General features: G+C 38.6%; 1 protein-coding gene and 1 non-coding gene across 3 annotated transcripts; one reads left to right on the forward strand and one right to left on the reverse strand.

Annotated features, from left to right (window-relative positions):
- Window positions 1-17,222, forward strand: LOC130748068 (DNA repair protein RAD5A). Of its 2 annotated transcripts, XM_057601157.1 has the most exons (20): window positions 1-603; window positions 766-899; window positions 1,063-1,198; window positions 1,401-1,454; window positions 1,542-1,667; window positions 1,759-1,910; window positions 2,006-2,090; window positions 2,183-2,455; window positions 2,590-2,736; window positions 2,839-2,994; window positions 9,718-9,785; window positions 10,438-10,560; window positions 10,633-10,732; window positions 10,813-10,925; window positions 13,036-13,314; window positions 13,454-13,654; window positions 14,502-14,595; window positions 14,700-14,771; window positions 15,814-15,912; window positions 16,340-17,222. In XM_057601157.1, exons 1-20 carry the CDS (start codon window positions 118-120, stop codon window positions 16,460-16,462), a joined length of 3,021 nt encoding a protein of 1,006 aa, XP_057457140.1. In that variant the 5' UTR covers window positions 1-117; the 3' UTR covers window positions 16,463-17,222. The 2 variants fall into 2 exon arrangements, with proteins under 2 accessions (XP_057457140.1, XP_057457141.1); XM_057601158.1 differs by lacking the exon at window positions 1,542-1,667.
- A 1,689-nt stretch (window positions 17,223-18,911) lies between these two features.
- On the reverse strand, window positions 18,912-18,983 carry TRNAP-AGG (transfer RNA proline (anticodon AGG)). The gene has a single exon. It is a non-coding gene; the product is annotated as a tRNA-Pro (tRNA).
- Window positions 18,984-21,495: the final 2,512 nt, after the last annotated feature.

The following is a 21,495-nucleotide window of genomic DNA, read 5'->3' on the forward strand; positions in this document are numbered from 1 at the left end:
TGGAGAGACTCACTCAACTCACTTGGTTGGTCCCCGCCTCTTTCGTAATTTATGAATTCTTTTTGAGTTTTCCTCTTCCTCTTGGCGCGAAATCACGACGTTAGGGTTAGGGTTCCGATGGGGAGCAAAGTCTCCGACCACCACCTATCCACCGTCCGATCCATCGTCGGTCCCGAATTCACCGACATGGAAATCATCAGAGCCCTACACATGGCCAAAAACGACGTCACCGCCGCCATCAACATCATCTTCGACACCCAAACCCACACCCCCAAATCCAAACCCACCCGCTCCACCGCCACCAAACCGCGACGAGTTTCTCCTCCTAAATCAACCCCTAACGCTGTCGCCGCCATCACCGACATCGACGGAGGAGCTAGCAGTAGCTGCCCTGTTGGGCCCGACGATTGGTGGTTTGTGGGTTGCGGTGAAGTGGCAGGGTTGTCGACTTGTAAAGGGAGAACTGTGAAATCAGGTGATGCAGTGGTTTTCAGGTTTCCCAACAAGAAGCCCTCTGCTTCGCCCTCTACGGCTAAAGGGTTCGGACGTGCCGCCGCAACTTGTACGGAGATTGTTCGATTTTCGACTGAGCCAGCTGGAGAGGTAACTGCTGCTCTGTAATTTCAATTTTGGGTTTGAATGAGTTAGAATTGAGATAGAAATGGAAATTATAGGAGAAAGATTAAAGTGAGATAGGGGTAAGGATTCTTTGAAAGAGTTACATTTTATGCCAATTTGTGTTTAAATTGATGGAGGTTTTGACAGATTGGTAGAATACCAAACGAATGGGCTCGGTGTCTCTTGCCTCTTGTGCGGGATAATAAGGTTAAGGTTGAAGGGCTATGTAAATTTGCGCCTGATGTTTTGGGCATCATGGACACCATTGCTTTGTCGGTCAGGTATGCTCAATGTGAAAGCTACATATGGCTTTCCCTGCCATTGTCAGAAGTTCACAATATCATGTTGAAGTATTTGTGTATAAAATTCTGCGGGTTGCCTTTAATGTTTATGATGGTAAATAAGTAAATTCTGCTGATTAGTTTCTTTTTGTGCCTATTTCAGTGTCTTCATCAATAGGTCAATGTTTGTTAAGCGTCACCAGGTTTCTCTCAAGGATGCTACCAGTTCCACAGATGAATCAGTGTTTCATCCTCTTCCAACCCTGTTTCGGTTGCTTGGCCTTAGCCCTTTTAAGAAGGTGGTTGTTGGTGCTGTGCCATCTTTTCTTATTTGATTTATATTTTTTCTCAGGTTCTTCTATATCAGTATTATATTCAGTTGAAATTGTTATTTACTTTCTGCCTGTGGAGTTGGCTTCTATTGTTAGAGAAGGAAACTCAACAGTAAGTCTGAAGAAAGTTGTACTTGAATATTGACTTGCAGCATCACTTGATTTTTAGGCAGAGTTAACTCCTGGTGACTTCTGTACCAACAAGCGTCCTTTCAGCCAAAAGGTAAAAGACTATGGATATAATTGCTTTGTGACTGTTTGCAACCATTTTAAAATGGTACTTCTGTAACAATAGATATCGTCTCTTCAGGTCACATTACCCCATGCCAAGACTGAGCGTCCTTCTCAAAATGGTGATGAGAATGAAAATGATGATTCCATTTCTGAAGTTGATCTTGAAAACATTGTTGGTGTCGGATCAGGCTCAGAGTTAGAGGTGTGACATTCTAGGAGTAACATGCAGTGTTTTACTTTATGCTTATAAATGATGCAATAACAATAACCATTAACCAAAAAGTTTTGTTCAGGAAATGGATCCCCCTGGAAATCTTCTATGTGAATTGCGGCCCTATCAAAAGCAGGCACTTTATTGGATGATCCAGATGGAGAAGGGACGATCTGTAGATGAGACAGATACAACTCTTCATCCATGTTGGGATGCATATCGCCTGGCTGACAAGTATGCCTTAGGTTATTTGACTCACACACAGACACACATGCATATATATAGAAAAACCAATGAAAGACTGATGAAGGTGTGCTTTTACTTTTTAGGAGGGAGCTTGTTATTTATTTGAATGCATTTTCTGGTGAAGCTACAATAGAATTTCCTAGCACCCTTCAAATGGCCAAAGGAGGAGTATGTTTCTTAAGGAGTTATCACTGGAAAATCTTTTTACTTTCAGATATTGTTCAATGTTTGTAATTTATTATTTTACTGTGAATTTGAAGATTTTGGCAGATGCTATGGGGCTTGGAAAGACCATCATGACCATATCCCTTCTTGTTGCCCATTCAGGAAGGGGTGGATCATTAGGCAGTCAAGCGATGACTCAGTCCTTCATTGAAGGTGGTGAGGTTAGTGATACAGTGGACAATTTTTCTCACATACCGAAGAAAGCATCCAAATTTACTGGTTTTGATAAAATCATAAAGCAAAAGAATGCTCTAACAAGTGGATGCAGCTTGATAATATGTCCCATGACTCTTCTCGGGCAGTGGAAGGTATTTGCACTGTTAATTTTTTGCATATGACTGCATTTCTTTACTTGAAAGTATCACATGGTATGCAGCTATGAGATGTATAGAGTAACTCAAATGCTTTCTTTCCAGTTCTGAACATTTGACAATTTCTCCAGGTAGAGATTGAAACTCATGTCAGTCCTGGGTCTCTTTCTCTATATGTTCATTATGGACAAAGTAGGCCAAGAGATGCAAAAAGTCTGGCCCAAAGTGATGTTGTAATTACAACATATGGAGTTTTGGCTTCTGAATTTTCCAATGAGGTAGTTGCAAACATGTTTACTCTTATTTATATTTCGCGTCATATTTGCTCCATTATTTAGAACTTATACATTGATGCATCTTTATATTCATCTTCTATACAGAATGCAGAGAATAGTGGTGGACTCTTCTCTATTCGGTGGTTTAGAGTGGTCCTTGATGAGGCACATACTATAAAATCTTCTAAAAGCCAAGTTTCTATGGCAGCTGCTGCTCTAATTGCTGACAAACGTTGGTGTCTTACTGGGACTCCTATCCAGGTTAGTTATTATATTATGAGTCTTATTCTCATCTCATGGTTGACAATTTGGTATTCATGGGTGATGGATTAGTTGACTAATTGATTTGCCAGGAATAAGAGATTTCACCTAAATACCAAATTTTATAGAAGACTGAAGACCACTATGTGATGCATAAACTCGATATATCAGGAATCTTTGATTAGTTCTAAACTGTAACTTTGTTAGTACATATAGTTAGTTTCCATTATATTTATTTTATGCCAGCTGTTTGTAATCTGTAGTTATAGTTTGTTAGGATCCAATTACATGGTATAGGACTTGAGAGAAGTGTGAGGTTTATAAGACCTTGGGCTCTCCAACTACGTTTTGTGGTATGGTTCTCCTAAGGTCCTACTTTTTGTGGTATGGTTCTCCTAAGGTTCTTATCAATTGTTAGTAGAGCCTTCCACCATGTCTCTGATAGGGACTTAATCCACAAGCTAAAGAAAGACTACTCTAAGGTGTACACACACAGGGGCAAAGTGGGAACAGCCATCGATTCCACTACCACACATGGGGGAAAATAACTAATTGATGAGCTGGCAGATCCTCTTTGCAGAGGATCAGGCCAGAAGGTGTGTATAAACACCTGAGGGGGGGAGAGAGAAAGGTAGGCATCATTTCTGTTAGAATTGGGAGAGAAGGGAACACTCTCGAATTGTTCCTAGCTTTATTGCTTTCTGTATTTTGCTTCCATTACTTCTGTATTTCCTAAGAATTTCTGGTGTTCTCATCAGAAATTCCCTATCAATATATCAGTAATTCAGTTTCTTCTTCCTAAAACCTCTGGTACCTATCATTGGTATCAGAGCTCCTGATCTAAAGGGAGCTTTGTATGGTAAATACCCGCGCGCAGATGGAGCACAGAATTGAGAACGTGGAACGAAATGTCACTGAGATGAGAACGATGGTCGACCAGCTTCACGAGCTGATGCTCCACCAAGAGCGTCGCCGGAGCAGGGGAAGATCCCACACACCCCGTCGCCGTCACCACATTGAGAGTCGTGTTTCAGACCCATCGCTAGATGACTCTCGGAGTTCTCACTCTGTCGTCCTCCGCCACGATGACGACTCACCCAGACGACGCATCAGTACAGGAAGGAAGATAGATCTTCCTTTGTTCAACGGTGAAGATGCCCATGGCTGGATCGTTCGGGTTGAACGTTTCTTCAGCCTCAACCACATCGACGACGGCGAGAAGGTGAAGCTGCTCGTAATAGCTATGGAAGATCGCGCTCTGAATTGGTTCCAATGGTGGGAGGAGCACGCTCCAGAACGTACATGGGAGGTGTTCAAGGAAGCGTTGATTCGAAGGTTTCAACCCGAATTGGTACAGAACCCGCTTGGACCATTGTTGAGTATTAAGCAGACAGGGAGCGTAATGGAGTTCAGGGAGCGATTCGAAATGGTCGCTGCACCACTGCGACACTTGGATCGGGAAATGGTCACTGGTATCTTCCTGAATGGACTCAAGGAAGAGATTCGAGCTGAACTCAAGCTATATCCACTGGGAAACCTTGCTGAGGTTATGGACCGTGCTCTGCTCCTTGAAGAGAAAAACAGAGCAATGCGTTTGGGGAAAGGGGGTGATGAAGACAAGCGGGGATGGAAGGAGAAGGGGATGACCACTTACAGAACAGCTAATCACTGGGTGGATGGCAGTAAATGGAAGAATACGAATTCTGGAACCACGGAGACAGAGAAGAATGCTTCTGACACTAAAACAGGGGAGCAGAAACCACAAGAAAAAAAATGGACTGGTGGACAGAGGCTCACTCAAACAGAACTCAATGATCGCAGCAAGAGGGGATTGTGTTTCAAGTGTGGGGACAAATGGAATCGGGAGCATGTGTGCAGAATGAAGCACTATCAGTTCATGCTAATAGAAACTGGGGAAGAAGAGGAAGAGGATGAAGCGCCTTTCTATGAAGCTGAGTCAGAAGAATTGGTTATGGAACACAAGACCTTACTCCTTTCTCTGAAGAGTAAAGAAGGAATCACCACCAGCAGATCATTCAAACTGATGGGACAGTTGGCTCTTGAAGGTATTGAGAGGACAATTCTAGTTCTCATAGATTGTGGTGCTACAAGTAACTTCATTTCACAGGGATTGGTCAATGAGCTGAAACTACCTGTGACTGAAACAGTAGCTTATGAAGTGGAAATAGGAAATGGAGACAAAATCCAGAATCAAGGAGTTTGCAAGAACTTACCCATATTGGTACAAGGTATGCATCTAATCCAACATTACTATGTACTGGAACTTGGGGGAACAGATTTAGTGCTGGGAATGGACTGGTTATCTAGTTTGGGAGATGTGAAAGCCAATTTTAAGAACTTAATTCTGCAATGGAAAGTTGGGGGAAGGAAGATGGTATTAAGAGGGGATCCCACTTTGAGCAGAACCCAAACTTCTTTGAAAGCTTTGTGCAAAGCCATGCACAACAAAGGAGAGGGGTTTTATTTGACTTGTGAAGACCCTATGTTAAACACCAGAGGTGAAGAGGGGATTTCAGAAGAGATGGCTGCCATCATAGCTGAATTTCCAGAAGTCTTTCAAGACTCTCCAGGGCTTCCACCATCAAGGAGTTGTGATCATGCTATAACCTTGAAGGAAGGAGCAACAATTCCCAATATCAGGCCCTATAGATGCCCTTATTATCAGAAGAATGAGATAGAGAAATTGGTGAGAGACATGTTACACTCAGGGGTTATCAGGACCAGCACAAGTCCCTATAGCAGTCCAGTGATCCTAGTAAAAAAAAAGGATGGGGGTTGGAGGTTCTGTGTTGATTACAGAGCCCTAAACAAGATGACTATACCTGATAAATTCCCAATTCCTGTGATTGAGGAGTTGTTGGATGAGCTGGGGACTGCCCAAGTGTTCTCCAAATTGGATTTAAAGTCTGGATACCATCAAATTAGGATGCAAGAGCAAGACATTCCCAAAACAGCATTTAGGACACATGAGGGACACTATGAGTATGTGGTAATGCCCTTTGGGCTCACCAATGCTCCATCCACATTCCAAGCCTTAATGAATCAAGTTCTCAAGCCTTATCTCAGAAAATTTGCCCTCGTCTTCTTTGATGACATCCTTATTTACAGCCAGGATGATGAGACTCATAAGGAGCACTTGAGACAAGTTCTGCACACTCTCAAGGAAAACCAGTTGGTGGCCAATCAGAAGAAGTGTTCACTTGGGAAGAAGCAATTGGGATACTTAGGACATATCATATCTGGACAAGGAGTGGCTGCTGACCCTAGCAAGATTCATGACATGATAGACTGGCCTATCCCCAAGGATTTGAAGAGCTTGAGGGGTTTCTTAGGATTGACTGGTTACTACAGAAAGTTTGTCAAGGGATACAGCAAAATAGCTTTTCCTTTAACTCAACTATTGAGGAAGGACAACTTCTGTTGGGATCAAACAGCCACAGAAGCATTTGAGAAATTGAAGATTGCTATGACTACCCTACCAGTTCTAGTGGCTCCCAACTTTGACAAGCAATTTGTGGTTGAGGCTGATGCTTCTGGCAAAGGGATTGGGGCTGTCCTTATGCAGGAAGGAAGACCCGTGGCTTACATGAGCAAGGTTCTGTCAGACAGAAACCAAAACAAGTCTGTCTATGAAAGGGAACTCATGGCTATTGTACTAGCTGTCCAAAAGTGGAGACCCTACTTGCTAGGAAGAAGTTTTGTGATCCACACAGATCAAAAGAGCCTCAAATACTTGACTGAACAGAGAATTATAGGTGAAGATCAGCAGAAATGGATTACTAAGCTAATGGGATACAATTTCACAATTAAATACAAGCCTGGAATTGAGAATAAAGCTGCAGATGCTCTCTCAAGGAAGTTTAATTTCTCTGCTATCTCTGTAGCTCAATGCCAAGAGTGGGAGGGATTAGATGAAGAATTGATTCAGGATGCCAAGTATGGTCGAATGATCAAAGCTCTCATGACTGATCCAAACTCTAATCAGGAATTTGAGTTCAGAAAGGGGTTGCTCTACTTCAAGGGCAGGGTAGTAATACCTAAATCATCACCTAGGATTCCCAGAATATTGGAGGAATTCCATAACTCTGCAGTGGGAGGACATGCTGGTCACTTCAGAACTATGAAGAGGATTTCCTCCCTCTTTTACTGGGAAAACATGAGGACAGATATCCAACATTATGTCCAAAGTTGTGAAGTGTGCCAGAGGAACAAGTATCAGGCCTTGAGCCCTGCTGGTTTCCTTCAACCTTTGCCCATTCCTTCTCAAATCTGGACTGATATCAGTATGGATTTCATAGGAGGGCTACCCAGGACTATGGGGAAAGATACTATACTAGTAGTGGTGGATAGGCTCACCAAATTTGCTCATTTTATAGCACTATCTCACCCCTATTCTGCAAAAACTGTAGCTGAAACTTTCATTCAAGAAGTAGTCAGGTTACATGGTTTTCCTAAGACCATTGTTTCTGACAGGGACAGTGTATTTATGAGTTCCTTCTGGTCAGAACTATTCAAGTTAGCTGGCACTAAGCTGAAATATAGTACAGCTTACCACCCTCAGACAGATGGTCAAACTGAGGTGGTAAACAGATGTGTGGAGACCTATCTGAGATGCTTAACAGGGACCAAACCCAAGCTATGGCCCAAGTGGTTAGCATGGGCAGAATACTGGTACAACACTAACTACCATGCATCCCTCAGATCTACCCCTTACAAAGCTCTATATGGCCAAGACCCTCCAGCAATCATCAGGGGAGATGTGACACAAACAGCAGTAGAAGAGGTTTCTAGGCTAACTGCTGAAAGAAACCTTATGCTAGAAGAACTAAAAGCTAATTTGGCTCAAGCTCAAAATCAGATGAAGCAACAAGCCAATAAGCACAGAAGGGACATTCAATTTAATGTGGGAGATGCTGTTTACCTTAAGATCCAACCTTACAAACTTCAATCCCTAGCCAAAAGGACCAACCAAAAACTCAGTCCAAGGTTTTATGGTCCCTTCAAGATTATTGAGAAGATCAGTGCAGTGGCCTATAAGTTACAACTTCCAGCAGGATGCTTAGTGCACCCTGTATTCCATATATCCTTACTGAAGAAATCTCTAACTCCTTCAGTTCCAGTCCAACCATTACCTCAGGGACTATCTGAAGCATGGGAACTCCAAGTGGAGCCAGCTACTGTACTAGATTCCAGGGTCAGTTCAACTGGGGAGATAGAGCTACTAGTCCAATGGAGGAATCTCCCTGAGTTTGAGAATTCTTGGGAATCCCTGCATCAATTCCAGCAGCAATTCCCAACCTTCCACCTTGAGGACAAGGTGTTTTTCAAAGGGGGAAGTGATGATAGGGACTTAATCCACAAGCTAAAGAAAGACTACTCTAAGGTGTACACACGCAGGGGCAAAGTGGGAACAGCCATCGATTCCACTACCACACATGGGGGAAAATAACTAATTGATGAGCTGGCAGATCCTCTTTGCAGAGGATCAGGCCAGAAGGTGTGTATAAACACCTGAGGGGGGGGAGAGAGAAAGGTAGGCATCATTTCTGTTAGAATTGGGAGAGAAGGGAACACTCTCGAATTGTTCCTAGCTTTATTGCTTTCTGTATTTTGCTTCCATTACTTCTGTATTTCCTAAGAATTTCTGGTGTTCTCATCAGAAATTCCCTATCAATATATCAGTAATTCAGTTTCTTCTTCCTAAAACCTCTGGTACCTATCAGTCTCTTGACTGCAAACGAGCAGCGCGAGTGATGTCTGCATTGCAGTGTTCTCTTGGAACTAGTCAAAGAGGCTTGTCCACAGCTAGCCCGTGTGGGTGTCAGGGCTGTAGAGCATGGTTAAATGTTAGGATCCAATTTCAAGGTATGGGATTTTCGTCCCACATTGGAAGTATGAGATTCTAATGTGGGGTTTATAAGGCCTTGAGCTCTCCAAATGCAATGCCTAGCTGCTTTTGTGGTATGGTTCTTATCAATTGGAATTAGTCTTCCACTATGTCTCAGCCGCAAATGAGCGGCGTTGGTAGTGACGCTGACATTGCATTGTTCGCCCGGGACTAATCCAAGGACTAGTGCACAGTCAGCCCGTGTGGGCGCCTGCAGAGCATGGTGGGATGTTAGGATCCAATGGCAAGGTATGAGACTTGAGTCCCACATTGGAAGTATGGCATTCAAGTGTGGCTAGCTTTTGTGGTATGGTTCTCCTAAGGTTCTTATCATAGTTAGTTTCTAACTGATAGTTAATTTTTTACTTAGTAGACAGTCAGAAGCTTCTCATGTAAGCTACTTCATGTAGCTCATCTATATAAGAGCTATCTTCTGTAATCACTCATTAGAATATACAATATAGAGGCTTCCATCTTGCATCCAGGTTCAGTTTCATTTTCATTTATGATTCATGTTTTATCATACACCTGTACCTTGCTATGCTGTCAAACCCTTGCATTTTTGGTTAAGATTTTTGTTCTTTCAATTCCTAATGCAATTTTGGCTTAAAATTTTCCGTTTCTGAAAAGTTAAAAATATCTGCTACCGGATTTTTAGCCACTTCCTAAAGCATATTTCTTCAGATTTTTTCTTGCAAGCCGGTTCATTTATTTGTATTGAATATTATTTTGCTTATTTTCTGTTGGTCATGAGTCTCATGACAGCAGATGTAGTGTTAACTCTTCCTGACATGGAGTCCTTTTTTAATCTACAGAACAACCTGGAGGATATTTACAGTCTTCTTCGGTTTCTGAGAATAGAGCCTTGGGGTCATTGGGCCTGGTAAATTACCTTTTTCTTAGTATTGGATAGGTTAACTCTAATTGAACTGTGTCCAATATTTTCTACCATCTTTCCCTAGTTCTTCCTTTTTTTTTCCCTTCCATATTTTAAATTTCACTTTTGGATAGTGAATGCTAGGATTTGTTGTTTACTTATGTATATATTTTTTGATATATGTTTTTTAGACTGAGCTTTTAATTCCTTATATCTAACAGCATTTAGAACATTCTACATTGTAGGGAAACTATAGCTTTCAAATATTTCCTTCTGAGGGTTAAAACAAATATCAACAGGAACAAGATTTATGCTTGAAATATAAAGTATAAATCTTAACTTAAGACAACTGGTCTGGATCTCCTTTTGCTCTACATTTCTAACTTCTGTTGGTTGATGATGATGACATCTATTGTTAAAGACTGAAAAATGCTACACCTTATGATTTAATTGGTTTTTATGAAAATAATGTTTTCCAGTTAAAATTTACCCAACTGAAGTATGAAACTGGGCTTCATGTCATGAATGATTAGCATAGCCATCTATTGCAAAACACTTTTTTGGAGACACGTCTAATTACTCTGTTATTACTTTGATTGTTTACTCTATAGTAGGTAACTGGGTATGTGGCTCTGAAAATTTACCTTGTATGATCCAGGTGGAACAGACTAATTCAGAAACCTTTTGAGGGTGGCGATGAGAGAGGGTTGAAGTTAGTTCAGTCCATTTTGAAGCCAATCATGTTGAGGAGAACCAAAAATAGCACAGATCGAGAGGGAAAGTCAGTAAAACTGCTTAAACATTTGTGTTATTTCAGCATCTAGTATATTCTATTAACTAATTATTTTTGCAGACCTATCCTAGTTCTTCCTCCAGCGGATATGCAGATAATTTACTGTGAACCCACAGACGCTGAAAAGGACTTTTATGAGGCCCTATTTAAAAGATCTAAGGTGTTTTTAATTTTCTAGTCTTATTTCTTTGGCACTGAAAAAAGGTCCATTGATCCAACCTGTTGATGAAATTTATGCAGGTAAAGTTCGACCAGTTTGTTGAACAAGGGCGCGTTCTTCATAATTATGCTTCCATACTAGAGTTACTTTTACGCCTTCGGCAATGTTGTGATCATCCATTTCTTGTAATGAGGTATGCCTTACATTCATGTTCTTATACTTAAAATGTTGTATCAAAATTCCACTGCCAGCGTAAATTATTGTGGCTGTAAGCATCTGGTTCAGCCAGTTGGACGTTGGTTTTTAAGGAATAGTTCACTAAAATATTTAAACTGCTTTTCAAGTATTCCAACCTGTTTTGATCATCATAATGCAATTCGTAAGCTAATTGAAGAAGATTCAAGAAGGTTCCCTATAAGAAACTTAAAACTTAAGTTAATCTTTCAAAGATCAGGGTGTGGGCACATTAGTTTTCTTAAATTTTGTCTCTGCATTAGTCCCTCATAGATACAGATTCCAGAGTAGTTAGAGATAGAGGGAGACCAATGAGAACTATAGGCTAAACTATTAAGAGAGATTTAGAGATAAATGTACATCTATAAATTTAGTACATGACAAAGCATTATGCCATTATGGCATTGCCTAATTCATGTAGCTGACTTCACTTATGGGGAAAGGGTTGCTTGTTGTTGTAGTTAAGTTCTCTAAAGTATATGGCATATGTTTTTTCGGGTTGTGGGTTTACTGCCAACATCTTTTCTATCTTGAAGACAGAATACAGTATAATTTTAGTATTCTGGTGTATTTGGTTGCATCAGAACAGTAAACTATATAGGAATGAGTTATTTATTTTAGCAACTTTTGGGACATGGACATCGATGGAGATGTGGGTACATAGCACATGGTACAACTAAGAAGTGTGTGACGCAATGAAATTTGATCTTTCCGTTTATATCAAAGTTTCATGTCGTAAGATATAGCTACTCGCTTTTAACACCTCTCAACCATTATAAGCACCCTTTACTCCTAGAGTTTGGATAATATCAAAAAAATAATAATTGTCTAACATTGTTTATTTGTATGAAATTATATCCAAAAAATAGAGGATAGCAGAAAAGAAAAGGGCAGTGTCAACTGTCAAATTTACAAACAATTGCAGCCTAAGAGGAGCATATTCTCTCTCTGAATAGGTTTAGTAATATTATTTGGTGTCTTTTCATGTCTGCATCAAGATCAGGGTTGTCAATAGCGCCGCTGCGTGGCGGCGCGGAGGTTGGGCGCGACGCAGGAGGCTGTAGCGGCGCGGAAATCGCGTCGCGGTGGTAGCGGGCACGATCGCGGCCAAAATCGCGCCTGGTTGAGCGCGATGGCGGCGCGAGGAAGAAAGATTGATGGAAAACCCTAATTTCAGGGCGAAAACCTGAAATTGCCCCCAGTTTTAAACATTAGGTTAAAAAATTTAAGGGCATTTTGGAGTTTTCCCATCTTTAATGAAACGCTGTGTTTCACTCTGTGCAATAAAAACCCTACTCTGCGAAGGAAAACCCCAAATTGCCCCCAGACCTAAACAATCCTTTGAAATTTCAAGGGCATTTTGGGGTTTTTGCAGCATTAATGAAACACAGCGTTTTGTCTTTCTTCTACCTTCAGCCTCTGCAATCTTCTCCCTTTTTTTTTTCACGATGAAACCTGTGATTCCAGCCTCCTTCTTCCTTCTTCCTCCTCCTTCTTCCTCCTTCCTCCTCCTCCTTCTTCCTCCTCCTTCTCCAGCGTAGCGGCCATAGCGCTACACGCTATAGCGTTTTTTGGCCTTGCCGCTACGCGACACTATCCGCCATTGACAACACTGATCAAGATACATTAGATAGTGAGGGCTCTTACTATGTGCTACAATTTTCTTTTCACATTTGGTATAAACTGTTTGTAAAATAAGAATGAGTAGCTCATTACTCGTATATATACAAAAAAATTAATTGAAAAAGTAAATACAATTTATAAAACAAAAACAAAATGCCCACAACTTCTATTTATTAAACTTTTCACTTAGTTTGTCTCATAAAAGTACACAAGCAACCGTTAACATCTGAGAAATTATATTTGTTTGATATAAATGTCATTGTGTAGGACGGTTTTCTTATCTTTGCTTGAGGATATTTTTACTTTTGATGTTTCTTGGAAAGTTTGTTTGCTTCAATGTGATTGAACAGCACTCTTTGTGATGATATTTTCTTTGACCTTGCATCATTTTATTTTCTCTTACTAACCCTTAAACTTATTTTCATGGTGACAATTGATTCATTTAGTCGGGGTGATACTCAAGAATTTACTGATCTAAACAAACTAGCTAGGCGCTTCCTTAAAGGAACCTCTAATGCTTCAGAAGGTGAAACCAAAAATGCGCCCTCACGGGCTTATGTTCAAGAAGTTGTGGAAGAGCTACGTAAAGGGGAGCAGGGAGAATGTCCAATATGTCTTGAATCATTTGAAGATTCAGTGTTAACGCCTTGTGCTCACCGTTTATGCCGGGAATGCCTCTTGGCAAGTTGGCGGAGTTCTACTTCTGGTTTATGTCCTGTTTGTAGGTATTGTCCAGTTAACCTGGAATTTGGATATTTTCTTATTCAACTTTGATCATAGGAAACTTAGGTTTTTTTTACTGCCGTAATTTCAAATGAATCTTAGTAATAATGAAAACTTCTAACGATATTGTTTCGTTTACAGGAAAATAATCAGCAAGCAGGATCTCATCACTGCCCCTACTGAGAGTCGGTTTCAGGTTGATATTGAGAAGAACTGGGTAGAGTCATGCAAGGTAACTGTTCTTTTGAATGAACTTAAAAGTCTCTGCTCATCAGGCTCCAAGAGCATTGTTTTCAGCCAGTGGACTGCTTTTCTTGACCTCTTGCAGACCCCCTTTACTCGGTAAGATTTGTTGCTGGTTGAACCATATTTTAGGAAAAATATTCTTGTGGTTGTGGGAGAGGATCTGAGTGAATGTGGATTCTTTGAGAACTGTTCCAATAATTTAGGCATGCCTTTCTTTTCAGTGTGCTGTAAATTGTAATTGTTCTTGCATTTGGTGATTGCTATAATCTAGTTACATGCTGCATCTGTTCCTTTCTACATCAGGGTTAAGCCATTAATACCATTATGAGCTATGTTTTTTAAAAACTTAGTACGGGTGAAAGCATTGATTCATGGTATATGGGTCCAATCATGATCGGACAAGTTACATTTGAATATATTTTAAACTTTATGCTGTATTTCAAATGTATTAATTTATTTAAATATTTTTTGTTGGATGATGATAAATGTTTTAATTTAAATAATTTCTTATTATATCTATTCTTACATGTTACATTATACATATGTATAACAAGTGCTGCTTGTGGCGCAATGACCAAAAGAATCCATGTGCGTGCAAATGGCCCAAGTTTGAATGTGGGAAAGCTAAATTTCTGTTTTTTTTTTTTGGAATCAGCAATATGTTAAGCTCAACCAGTTATGTCTTGTTCCAACAGTTTAGATCCGGTTTAATAGTCTAATATATTTTGTTTTGATAGCTGATTCTTGAGTTTGACAAAACTACCCATGTGCTTGGTTTATATTTGAGCCAGTCATTCTAGCCGGTTTGGTCTGGTTTTTAGGACTATGGTTATGTTATGCATGCACTTACCTTTTTATTGTTTTGATACATTTTGGTGTTGATCGATGACATTGAACAATGATACAAATGAGGTTGTTATCTTTTTCATTTACTTATGTCCAGGAACAACATTTCATTTGTTCGTCTTGATGGGACTTTGAATCAGCAGCAGCGGGAAAAAGTAATCAAAAAATTCTCAGAAGACAGCGACACCATGGTCTTGACATCTTTCCTCTTGCACTTATCTGTTATCTAGATGAGTTGTTAACTGGTTCAATGTACTGACTATTTATAACCATCTGTACTTATTCCGTGCACCAGGTGTTATTGATGTCTCTAAAAGCTGGAGGAGTGGGTATAAACCTAACAGCTGCTTCCAATGCTTTTGTGATGGTAAGGACTAAGGACAAATCAGTTTATGTGGCTCAAACTGTTGTATTTGTCTAGCTTAAGATGTAACGCTAGAATTTAGATAGGATGAACAAATTATTAAGATTCCTTTAAGATCTTGTACTCAGTGTTTCAGGTGATAGAACCCTTGCTTCACATGGCTCTTTTATTAATTTGAAGTTGGGAGATAAATTCATAAAGCAATGCAGATATATAGTGTGGATGGGGATCAATTAATGTTGCTGTGAAGTTGAATAAACTTAACCCCTTCAAAATATAAATAACTATCATTTTGATATTTTATGTTAAATTTGATAACATTAAACATCAATTAATACAGGAAGAATCTTCTGTCCTTTGGTTGCGAAGCATATTATGCAGAAATCTGAAGATATTCCAATTAAGTACGAAGTGATTTATGATTCCTATCAATATTTTGAGTATGATCCACATCATGCAAGCTTTTAATTAAATTAATTCTGAAAAACTCATCCCTACAAAATAATTATTAGCAGAATCGGATGTATATAAAAAATTAAAATAGTGACCAAAATCACATGACCCCCTAGGCTGACTATATAATATATGATGTCTCTACATTATTACATTATTATAAAAGTCAGTATTACCCAATACCAAACAGTTTTGACTTGTCTTTAGTTTTGTTGCTTTACGTAGTTTAAAATTTTAGGAACAAATAAATTACATTGTCTCAACTCAAGTCATCATTGTTATTATTACAGACTAATTCTTTTACTGGTCTCTTTATAAATTTGCAGTTTTTTGTATTCCACTGTAATTAGTTGTTTTAGTATATATTTGAAATTGAGAAATTCAATCTACAATGTATAGGGAACAATAGTTCTTACATAGGAGTAAATAATTGCATATATATATATATGATTCAGAAAATTACACTCAAATATTTTAATTAAAAACCAATCTAACAGATATATCATATATGTACATATACATGTTATACATTTGGAAAGTATTTTGTTTTTCCAGTAATTTTGGATTATAGACAATTTTTCAATATGAGCAGGACCCATGGTGGAATCCGGCTGTTGAGGAACAAGCTGTTATGCGTATTCATCGCATTGGACAAACAGAGAAGGTGGCCATCAAACGGTTTATTGTGAAGGTATATTTCATATCTCGAATTCCATAAATCTTGCATATATTTCATGTGGTTGTGTTATATTTTCAATTGGGCCTTGTTATTCCTTCAATTGTTCCAATGAGTCTGGTAGTAATTACTAATTAGAAACTAGTGAAGTTTTGGTACCAAAGCCACCAACTGAGATGGGCTTTTCACCCTTCCTAATGTATTTTTTTGTCAATAATTTTTTCCAATGAAGTGGTAAAATTTCAATGAGGGTGATGCTTGCTTTGTGTGTCTCAACATATGAGAATATTAAGTTCAAGGCTTCAAGCAAGTTAATTTGGATAATTACGTCACTTGTGGGCATATTTGTTTGGGGAGTATCACCAAATGATGTGACTGTTTACCTTGTATCAACTTATGATTGACTTGAATGTGGCATTCATTCTTATTGTTCACATTGTAGGGGACAGTTGAGGAGAGAATGGAAGCAGTAAAAGCACGTAAACAACGAATGATTTCTGGTGCCTTGACCGATCAAGAAGTTCGAACTGCACGGATTGAGGAGTTGAAGATGCTTTTTACTTAAACCACTGTACTAGTGCAGGCACTGTTTGCTGTTAGATGCATCATGTCTCTTTCGCCAATTTCAATTTTGCATCCCATGGCTTTCCTTTGGTAAGTGCCCGTGATTCCAATTCCAAGATAGTTGTGAATCATAATATAAAGGTGCTTCGTAGGTGGCACTTGAGCCAGGGAGCTCTCTCTTGGTTTGTTACTGATGCAGGGAGATCAAGTTTTGTGGACACTCTTGATCAACATCATGCTTGAATAAGGCAGTTTGAAAGGGAAGTGAAAGTTAGGTGAAGATCTTTGATTTCATTGGGGTAAATAATGGTGCAGTTATGCCATGTTTGGGAGCAGGGAAAACAGTGGAAATGAGAGGAGTGGACGGGGACTTATTTCCCGTTGTTTTGATGTTTAAGTTAAAAAATAAGGGAACTCCCTTCTCCTTGTTTTGGGACTTGAAAATAGAGGTTGAGTATATAATTCAATAACTATTTAGTTGAAATTGCTTGGAGGGGAAGAATTCTTGAGTATTGAAGTAGCATAAGAGAAGTATTCCATCCTAATCTTCCCGTTTGGGCATGTCTCCTCATCTGTTTCCCTTTATATTCATCCTGACAATACATTGTAATTAGGGTTCACTGATTATAAATTTTAGTTTACACTGCTTAAACGATCTAGTCATGGAACTTTTAGAATCCACTGTACATTACATGTAATGTTTACTTGTAACGATCACCACCATTTCATGAAATGCCCTATGTGGTTTATATTGTGGCTCATGTGTTTGTGCTTTCTAACAGTACTTAATTGGGCTGATGGTAAGAGAAAATTAAAGTGAACATTTTTTTATGGAGAAGGAAATTATTTTGCATATATAAGAGAGCAATTAACTGTTCACTTCTGAATAAGAAATTTCTCCTTTCAAATTCTTATGCTTGACCAAAAGCTAAGGGTAGATGTTATGTTAATTTAACTTCTACATGGTTTTCATTATTTTGTTTGGATTCAAGAGTGTCTTTGTAAATGATTAGAGGAAATGCTTTCCAAATGTAACCAAAAAATATGATTAGAGGAAATAAGATTATACTAGTTTATTTTTGTTTCCTTCATCCCCATGGGAAATAAAGTTTTCTTACACATGTCATCACCAAGTTGAATCCCTTCCACCACAAGCTTTCAACTCCTTTCCAAAAATAGTAATTTTTAACCCACAAGTTTAGTCTCTCACGACTGAACGGTTAAATTGGTCTCTGAAAGTGTTGAGCGCCGACAAGTTTATCCTTAGAAGAATGAAATATCTCATACAGTTCTTGATTGTATAACATGTTTGCTAAGTTGGTCCCTACATCGACAAACATGACCGACGTTTTATTTGACCTATGTACTGAATGGATATATCATAAATCCAGAGACGAACTTGCAACGACTTCAGATACCAATTTGACCATTCACTCGTCTCTCACTTTACCTGCATTTAAATACAAAATAAAAATATCTTTACATTGTTTTATTTCTATATTAACCTTATAAATTTTTTTTATCCATATATTACTCTTATTTAATGAGGGAGTGAAGATCTATTCAAAAAAAAAAATGAGGGAGTGAAGATTGAAACTTGATGAGTGACAAAATGAATCTCTTGGTCTTCTTTCCGCAGTCTTGACTAACTGTTAGGCCCATAAAGGTTGCTAAAGGAAAGAAAAAGCGTGATTGAGATGAGTGGGGGTATGGTCAAAAGGCTTAAGTATATTTACTATTATTTACTTTGTGAATCCACTAATGTGGGACTATTTTGATTCAACAAGCTCCACCCTCCATTTCTCCGCCAAAGCTGTCAAACTCGCGCATGAGAACTTCTCGGCCAAGGTCTCCAGCGCATGACACTACAATCAGGCTCCTTTCTTCCGTTTTCAATTGCCAGGCCAATTCTAAGATTCAGGCAGAGCCAAATGATTAATGTGGTGCAGCCGAGGTGATTCGGCGGTGGTGTTGTGGTGGCTATGGTACTATGAGAGGGACGAGTGTGTCTACCTGCTTCAATTTCAAGTAACCCTTTATAGCATGATGGTCTAATTTCCATAAAGTTAGAAACATTTTTCAAGGCATCAGGTGCTTTTTGACCAAAAAAAAAAACATCAAGTGCTTGTTCTGTTTGTATCTAGTCGGCTAGTCCTACCTAGAGGACTCTCATTCTTGAAGGGTCCTTAGGGGAGGAAGATGCTGTGGATTGTAGTCTTGTAGAGATAAAAAAAAAAAAGGATCCAGTTACATGGTGGGGAGAACTTAATTTGGTTTTGAAATACCCCAATTGCAAAAACTCTGGCAATAAAAGTTCCATGTTGTTACAATGTGTGAAGAGGTGTGGCAACATGATGGTTATCTAAACTGGATTTTTCAGGCTCCACAGCAGAGCTCAGAGACATGGTGCAGAAGTGTCCAACTGGATTCAAGTTAAAAACATAATAAAAGGGGCATACCGAGAATTGAACTCGGGACCTCTCGCACCCTAAGCGAGAATCATACCACTAGACCAAATGCCCTTGTTGTTATTACGTTCAAATTATATAGTCTCTAAATCATCAAAAAGGTTTTATTTTTTGCACTTTCCAACTTCCGAGTTTAGCGGTCAGTTGCATTATTTTATTTTTTTTGAAAAAAAGTGGTTCAGCCCCAGGCATGTTCATATCAATAAGTATATAGTATATATTAATATATCATATTGACCTTTCAAAAAAAAAAAAATTGTATATATATCATATAGAAAATTTTAACATAGTGCTGACTGCTGATGAAATATATTTCTATTAAATATTTAGTTAAATGATACCAATTGAGCTATCATAATCTCTGACTTGCCCATTGTACTAATATATCAACATTTTCATTTTGTACTAACAATATCTTATAGTAATAGTATATTACGTGTATTAATATATATTGTACTAATATTGATTGCCCCACAATTACTGCCTCCACATGATATTTCACGTCTATTTCTTTTCACATGTATATATGTGTTAAATGGGTATATTATATGTGGTATTTTTATTTGTTTATAGAGAGAAAGATACGTACAAAATTTTAACATGAAAAAATATGAGAATTTTTTTACATAAGAGGATCATAATCCGATATTATTGTGTTCAAGAGAACCTAATAGTGTAGATGACTGACTAGCTGAAAAATCTCATGAGGTGGATTTTGATTTGTATGTATTAGATGATTCTTCTTATTAAGATGGTAGGGATAAATGTTTCATTTAAAAGGAATTTTGACAAATTTTTTGTGTTTTGACAAAAACAAATTCACATGTATATATTACTCCACAAGGTAAAACTTCTGAATCTGTTACTGCATACAACAATTTCTCACCCATCCATAGAATATTTAACCTTCTCTAGACTCTACTAGGATTATGACCCGTGCATAGCACGGGGTCTTTATACCTAATTTTTTTAGGTTAAGATCTAATAGAACCGTATAGCAATTGACTGCGTATACGTTCGTAAATAAAGAACTCATGTTTACTTAGCGTTACCAACGGCGAAATTAAAAATCTTTAGATATCTCTCTGAGCATGATGTCTTTCATTAGAATAATTATGATAATCATTCATGTATCAAATTCGTGTGTCGCGGTACAGAGTGTCGACATAATCAGTGATGGGATCGGATTACAGCCTTTAAAAAAAGCTTAGACTGAAAATACACCTAATATAGTCCATTAGTAAGCAATACGATGCGGATTATGTGGAATTGCTGCAAGTGAATAGAAAAGGATGAACTTTATGAAAATTTAATCAACAATAAACATTTTACAATCTGAAATCCAAAATATGTGAGAAGGAGAGGTGAGAGCAAAGTATATGTAAAAAATAAAATTACATTAGATAGCCAATAATGGAACAATTGAGTATTTATATAAATGCTCTAGAATAGATGGTGAAGTTGGCTTGCCACTTTTTCTAATTCCAATTCGCAATCCTTTAAGGATCATCTACCTAAATTGGATTATTAGCAACGACAAAAGGCATAACAAAACAAACTATAAATTCATAGCTCCTATTTGATAAAGTGTCCTTAGTCAAGTAAGAAAAATCAAGCTAATCTTCCAAAATCCTTCAAATGAGAAAACAGCACATGAAAGGAAAAACGATTAGGAAAATTAATCAACCAACACTTAAACAAACCACCCTTTATTTCCGATGGACCACAACTTTGTAGGTGTCTTCTTGTTGCATCTTGAAGAAAAGCAATTGATCCTTAAAATTCAAACTTCGCCCCTGCAGAATTGATACCAGCCTGTGGCAAAAACACTCTGCCAAGGCCTATCCTTGGCCCATCTCAGCTCCCACACCTCAGTTTTGGTCGGGTGAAAAAAACCAAACCACCAGGCCCACCACCGTCCGTTCATTGGCTACGGGTGGTTCAGGTCCAATATCATTTGCATGTAAAATAAGTAGTTATATATCAAATTTGTGTTATGTTTAATTTAATTTTGTATGTGAAATTCAATTTTTATGTGAACTAGTACATGTTTAGATAAATATGGAATTCAGGGGAGCTAAAATCACTATGGATAGAACAAATTTTATAGCTTTGTGGTTGTTTCCACGATTTTTAGTTTCATGATTTTCTACTATGTATATGAAGAACGCACATATACTCATAAATCTTGGTCACCCTTTTTCGAAAATGCTGCCTCCGCTCCTAGATGTGGCGACTAGGGTTTTTGGCAGTGGTGGGGTGCAGCTAGGGCTCAGAGGCTGGGCTAGGGTTGCGAGACCAAAGTTAAAAGGCTGAAGACTGGTTGGTTATTGGGCCTGGGCTAAGAGGCTAATTTACTTAAAACTATTTCGGCTGGTTCAGTTGGACTACAACCAAGATCGAAACTGACCGCCCTTAACCACAAAGCATTGTTTTCTGAACTCATACAAAATCAGAACCGAACCGGTCCAACCCAATGACTTAAAGAGAGATCGAGAGAGCAAGTATGGAATAATTTTACCAAACAATCTCATGAAGCTTCGTAAACGAGTAACTTTCCTAAGCA

Source organism: Lotus japonicus, chromosome 3 (genome assembly GCF_012489685.1).
Source record: "Lotus japonicus ecotype B-129 chromosome 3, LjGifu_v1.2".
Taxonomy (NCBI): Eukaryota; Viridiplantae; Streptophyta; class Magnoliopsida; order Fabales; family Fabaceae; genus Lotus; species Lotus japonicus.

Bases quoted from the DNA above. Each gene is read 5' to 3' on its own strand.
- LOC130748068 (XM_057601157.1), top strand. From the start codon at position 118: ATGGGGAGCAAAGTCTCCGACCACCACCTATCCACCGTCCGATCCATC. The intron at 1,911-2,005 runs GTATGCCTTAGG...TTTACTTTTTAG, and splicing joins GCATATCGCCTGGCTGACAA to GAGGGAGCTTGTTATTTATT. The intron at 2,091-2,182 runs GTATGTTTCTTA...GTGAATTTGAAG, and splicing joins TTCAAATGGCCAAAGGAGGA to ATTTTGGCAGATGCTATGGG.